Below are 6640 nucleotides of genomic sequence, written 5' to 3'. Positions count from 1 at the left end.
ACCTTATCTCCAATGACAATACTAATGCTAATGTTTTATCTGCAGAATCTTTTGCATTTTCTAGTCACATAGACTATAAATTAGTTTTATTTCTACTGATTAATTCTTCTACCTTGCTTTCTTCTCTTGCATGTAAGGCTACTTTAGATAAGCCATCTTGTAAACAAAGTCTTACCTGTACCTCACATATTTTAATATGTTTTCAAAACAAAGGAACATTAGATAGTTACAGATGTCAAAAGAGAAAGAATGTAAGGTTTTCCTGGAAAACTGAAAAAACCTGAAAAGGACCCATGAGGGGACAGAATAACATTTTAAAATATATTGTTGGAAATTTTACTTGTCAATCATCCTTTTTCAATATAGTTTATAATGAAAACAGAACCATACAAAATCCAGTTTCACTTAAAAGAAAATATAAAAGCTACTTACTACCTATAGGTGAAAAATTTTTAGAGTCCTTAGAAAAGTTGTAAAACTACAGGTAAACAACAAGAATATATATCAGAACTCCAAGTTTCATATATTTGAAACTCAACATAAAATTCTTAAAAGTAGTTTAAACTATAAACTTCAATAATATAAATTTCAATTATATTTACAATTTTATGATAATCTTAAAATTGTAAAAAAAACCTTAGAGTTACACAATGTGAAATATTTAAGTACATGTGATTTATGGTACAACTGCCATATTGATACCCAAATTTTTGTCTTTCTATAAATAAGCACTTCTCATTTTAAGAACTTTAAGTATTTCTCATTTTATCAAATACAAGGTTCACATGCACCTATAATAACACTTAATAATTCATTTCTGCGCCAATGGAAAAGGCTAACCCATAAATTAATCCTTTAAAAATGTCTGTGAAGCAGTGCAATTTTCTTTTGGAGTCTGATAGGCTAAAGTCAGTTAAAGAATATATAAAGGTGGGCCAGGGATTTAGCTCGGTGGTGCTGCCGCCTGCCTCACAAGCACAAAGTCCTGAGTTCAATCCCCAGTATGAAAATAAAGAAAGAAACAAGGAAATGTGTTTATTTTTTAAAAAAGAAAGAAAAAAGGGCCAGGGATTTGGCTCAGTGGCAATGTACCAGCCTTGCAAGCACAAGGTCCTGAGTTCAATCCCTGATCCTGAGTTTAATCCCTAGTACCCACCCCCCATCAAAAAAAAAAAAAAAAAAAGAATGTATGACGGTTGTAGCCATGAAATTAAATAAGGAGTCTGGGAAGAAATCAAATAGTTCAATATTAACAACACAATTATTTGTCAGCACAACCAAAACAGTGTGAACATCTATAAAACGTGAATATTGACTTTGGAAAGCCAGATGTGGCGGTGCATGCCTTTAATTCCAGCTACTTGGGAGGCTGAAGAGAGGATTTTGAGTTTGAGCTTAATATGGAAAACACATAGTAACTTTGTCTCAAAAACAAACAAACAAAAACCAAGAATTCAGAAAATGTTTATTTTATCTAATTATATCAGAAACCTGACAGTAATGCTTTTGAGTGTTTTTCTCTTACATGGAGTGAAGGCAATCCAAATATAAATCATAACGTGCACTGGAAAACATGTTGATTGAAGAAATGCTCACAGTAAGAAATACTGCATGGCAGTGTGGTCATATGAAATGGTACAGTAACAGGAAATATAAAAAGAATGAGACTCTGGGGGGCTGAGGCAGGAAAATGGCAAATTTGAGCTAGCCTAGGCAATTTAGCAAGAGCCTATCTCAAAATAAAAAAATAAAAAGGGGTGTAGGATTAACTCAGTAAAAAGGTAAAAAAAAAAAAAAAAAAAAAGCCAAACTACAGAATAGTGAGCTCTTTACTTTATGTAATTATTATAAATAGGAACTGTTGGTTAAAAATACTCATTCTTAAAATGTTCATTTTTGAGGTACTTCCTATTTGACAGGTACCGTGCTAGGTACTATACTGCAGATACAACGTTTTCTGCTAAGAAGCAAAACCTTAATCTAAAAAGCATTTATTATAGCCTTATAAATTTTAAATATAGCTTTTAGAACAAAGAAAATTTTTTCCAAAAAAAGGTCACTTTCTAATTGAGTACTTATGTATATAAATAGTAACTCAACAGTTCAGAGCACCACATACAGAAAACACACAATTGCTAATTATTTCCATGTGTAGCTCACAAACTATACTTCAGTATATTTTTCCCAATGTATAAATGCAAAATGTTTTAAAGTCACAAAACAAAATATTACATCTATTTTTGCATACAGCCTACAGTAAAATTTTTCATTTTAAAATTAGAACATCAAAGATAATCTAAATCATATCATACATGTGAAACAGATACCCATCAGCACTTCAGTAAATCTGGGCAAAAATAACTGTGAATAATGAGGCGGCTGGAATTAATCTTCATCATCTCTTTGTAAAGGTATTATCTGAATTTCTTTGGCTATCCTTTCTGCTAATGCTCTATTATTTGCAGCAATTATTCTTCGTGACATCAAATCAAATGATCCACCTAAGATCAAATAGAACATGGAAAATGGTTATATACTTCACAAAAAATAATTTGGAAAAAACCAAAGTACAGTGCGTATTATGGTCAATCCTAATAGTACTTTAGTAAGCTCCGTTCTCTTCAAAAAAATGTACTCTGTCACATAACTATAGTGCTTAAGCTTTGGCAGTATGTAACTGAGTTTCTAAGTTTTTTGGTTTTTTCTAACACCAATGTAAGGAGGGATCTGAACTCACACCAGTATGAAAAATGTCATCTTTTCCCTTTCTGTCTCTTCTTCAATGCATTCTTTAGCACCTCTTTATTGTTTGAGAATCTACAGAATCTGATTTTACACTTTTCATGCCATTCTTCCTTCCCATTTCCTAGTTGCTTTGTTCCCAAATAACTGGTAAATTCTTTAACTCGGTTTCATGCTTTAACATTTTTTATCATCCACTCAAATCAAGTTTTATCTCTCTAGGACCAATGCAGAAAGAGGTGGTGGAGGAAGTCCACTGTCACCTATCACCATGGTCACCACTCAGAGAGCTCTTGACACAACCCTTAGAATCTGTCCTCACGGTCTCTCAGGAACTCCTGATATATGTGAAGAAACACAGCCATTTCCCATTATCAGCCCCTCATTACTATCAACTCATATCCCTGCCTCTTCCTCCTAATGTTCATTTTGATTTTGTAGTCAATTACACAGCTTGTTTCCCTAAAGGCTCAAGCATAATATGTATCAATCATGTTTTTTGTTTTTTTTTTGGTTCCGGGGATCAAACTTGGGTCCTCGCGCTTGCAAAACAAGCGGTAGAACCACTGAGCTTAAGCCCCAGCCCCTGTACCAATCATTTTTAATAACTTACAGAGGAAAATCTAATAGATATGAAGAAGAAAGTGCTTTCTTGTCCCATAATTTTACCTGTTACATCCATTAGTACTCCACCAGCTTCAGTAACAATAATGCCAGCTCCCGCCATATCCCAGCAGTGAATTCCCATTTCATAATATGCATCTGCTCCTCCAGTTGCCACAAGGCACATGTTAACAGCTGCTGTCCCAACACTCCGGATTCTAACATTTAAAAGTAAGATTGGGAAAAAAAAATCCTTTAAATAAGGTATATGACTCTTTAACTTCAGTTTTAGTGTTGACAGAGATAATTTAAACCAATCAAGAGGATAAATATAAAAAAAAAGTAGTTTGTAATTTTAAAATAAAATATATATAATCTCATATAGTTTACTATATAAATCACAAAACTATCATGTATGGTAAACATTAAAACAAATTTTCAGAAAAAGAACCACTGAAGAATATGGAAAATGCTATAGTTCTATAATAGCATTTGTATATGTTCATACTTATCTAAATCTTGGCACAGTAGCTTAGATTGCTTTACACACACACACAAACACACACACAAACTGCACTCAGTCTCTAAGAGGTAAAATCTTATGCTATTATTGGTCATTCCCTACTGAGTGTGTATTAAACATATACTGGAAAGAGTAACAGCTTCTGTGTGTCCTGCATAAACCTACCTTCACTTTGGAAGATTACTTCAGTTTTGCTTCTTACAGTACTTATTCTTTGGAAATGTATCAAGTTAAAATGAGCATGTGCATTAATGGGTAGCCATTACAGCAATAATGGAGTCAGGAAACAATCATTAACAAATGCTAAAATTAGTGGGTGAAGTTTAATATTTACATATTGTCAAAGTATCTCCCCAACAGGACATATAATTACAATGAGAAAAATAGCATCTTTAGAATGGTTTAGAGTTTGCAAGTGACCAAAGTTAGTATCACTCATGATGGAACGGATGGGTTTTGTGTACCTCTTGATAAGATGTGCTGAGAAGGAAAGAACTTCTGTGGCATTCCTATCAAAAATGCATAACCCAAACAATCAAAATAAAATGAAACAAACTCAATTGAAGAGCTGCCTTAGAAAACAATTGGCTTACATTCTTCAAAAATTTCAAGATCACAAAAGAAAAGAAAGACTATGCAACTGTAATATTTTAAAGGAAATGAATAATAAATAATAAACTAATAAATGCAATACCTGATTAGACTTTAGATTAGAATATTTTCAAAATTCAAATAAAGTGTCAATATTAGCTTAAATGTTAATTTCTTGGTTTTTATAATTGTATGGAGGCTATGTTAAAGAATGTTTTATTCTGGAGAAAGGAGTCATTATATCTGGAAGTTACTTTCAAATTGTTTTTACTCGAACTTTTTTTGTAACTAAACCTCTGGAAATAAGGCAGTGAATTCTGTTCACCAAGATGTTTCATGGTTAATTTTTTAAAAAAAATAATAGCACATTAGTAATTAACATGGTATTTTTTCTGTAGCTAAAAAAATAAAATCCTTCCTGCCTAAGTAACTTTTTAAAAAGTACAAAGACATGATGATGTCTCTGGAGTAAGTTTTGCAGCCTGTGTTTGCTACTTATCAAATTTAAGAAAGAGCTAGCAAGTACAATAGATTTTCAGATATCTGTTTCCCCAATAAATAAAATCTAACGCTAATGGCTTTTCTGTTATTGTTTAGAAACACAGGTGTATTTTCTCCCTTCTCACATGGGATACAATTATAGCTCATAGCTCATGTTCTAGAAAATCTCAACCTCTTATAAGTAATTCCTTAGTATTTTAGTTAGGGGTAGATCCTAAACTAGAAGAACAACAGCATTATCTACTAGTGATGCTTCTGCGAACTTCTAGTGAACATGAGGCAATGGAGAAATGGCAGTCAGCAAGAGCACATTTCTCTATGGAAAACATTACTGCAAGATCGTCAAAAAATAATATTCAATTATCAAGTAATAAAGCTATGGTATATATCTTCACTATGTGTTCTGAATCCTAGCTTAGTCTGATCTTTCTATAGACATAGTATGGTAGAGAGTAAAAAGGATTGCCTTGAAATCAGAAAGATTCAAGTTTGCTCTGCTGCTTGGTTACTTAAAAGTCATAATTGTGGAAAAGTCTCTTTCAGTTTTAGCTTCTGTGTCACTGACAAGAGGATACCAATTTACCAATGGCTACTACTGTAATGATTTCAAAAATATATGTAAAGCACTGAGATAAGTGCCTCACATATAAAAGGTCATTAATAAAAAGCATTTTTGTTAATAATGAAAACTACTGTGTCCAACCTTTGGCCCACCTTTTCTTTGTCCTCATTTTTTTTAAAAGAGGAATTGGCTTGGGCCACATATAAAATACATAATATAGTTAATGTACAACAAGTAACAAAACTTCTTTTATCTTTTATTATGACATTTTAAAAAAGAAGATAAGAAAAAGGCATGTTGCAGGTTGGAAAATAGTGCATAATATCAGAAACATTATATACTAATTCATCTAAATTAATTCTCCAAAATTAAAAAAAAGGATAGCGACCCTCCTCGAATTTATTTTGTCTCATAAACATTTCTTAGGAACCTGTTAGACTGTTTTTACTTAAGGCATTTATCCAGACTAGGATTCTCTTTGTTCTCATTTTGCTTTGCATAAATAATTCTGAAATCACAAGGAAAAATTGAAGAATCAGCTGAATGCAACAGATCAGAAAAAGAAATTTAAAAATTAGTACTTTTCCTTGGTAACATTTTCCTGGTTAAACTACTGAAAACAACGTGCAGTAAAAATAATTTTACTCCAGCCAATGACAATAGAAAAGGTTAAAGTTGTAAACTTGCAGCTCTTTTATGGCTATGTAACCATTTTATTACCCATGGTGAAAGTCCTTGCTTCAAAACAGCAAACTGCAGCAGCAGGATTTTTTAAGTGACAGCCTTCCTGCCTCAAAGACATCCTAGGAGGTTCCACAGCTACACGACATTGACTTCCTCTTTTAATTTACTTGTTATGATATCGCCCACAGATGTACAGCCTATAATCAGAATTTTACCACGGTCAAACCATACTCTAAACATCTTGACTACTGAAAGAGAAGTCAAATATTGGAGAGAAAAAGGATCTGGAAGCTAGAGTTGTAGCACATCTCCCTCCCTAGTAATGTGATCTCAACCAACTACTTCACCTTTCTGAACCTGTTGATTCCTCTACAAAATAAAGCTGGATTATTAAGATTATCTTTTCAATCCCAGGACCAAAAAAAAAAAAAAAA

General features: G+C 32.6%; 1 protein-coding gene across 1 annotated transcript in view; it reads right to left on the bottom strand.

Annotated features, from left to right (window-relative positions):
* Positions 1 to 1781: 1781 nt before the first annotated feature.
* The window catches only part of Impa1 (inositol monophosphatase 1), a 25478-nt gene continuing 20619 nt past the window's right edge, over positions 1782 to 6640 (bottom strand). Inside the window, exons 8-9 of the mRNA XM_010641620.3 lie at positions 3412 to 3563; positions 1782 to 2501 (exon numbers count right to left, since the gene is read on the bottom strand). Coding sequence (XP_010639922.1) covers positions 2386 to 2501; positions 3412 to 3563 — 268 coding nt within the window. The 3' untranslated portion in view covers positions 1782 to 2385. The remainder of the gene's footprint in view (positions 2502 to 3411; positions 3564 to 6640) is intronic.

This window comes from Fukomys damarensis, unplaced genomic scaffold, assembly GCF_012274545.1.
Source record: "Fukomys damarensis isolate Sample0158 unplaced genomic scaffold, DMR_v1.0_HiC HiC_scaffold_5, whole genome shotgun sequence".
Classification (NCBI taxonomy): Eukaryota; Metazoa; Chordata; class Mammalia; order Rodentia; family Bathyergidae; genus Fukomys; species Fukomys damarensis.
This window is presented reverse-complemented; position numbering and strand designations above follow the sequence as displayed.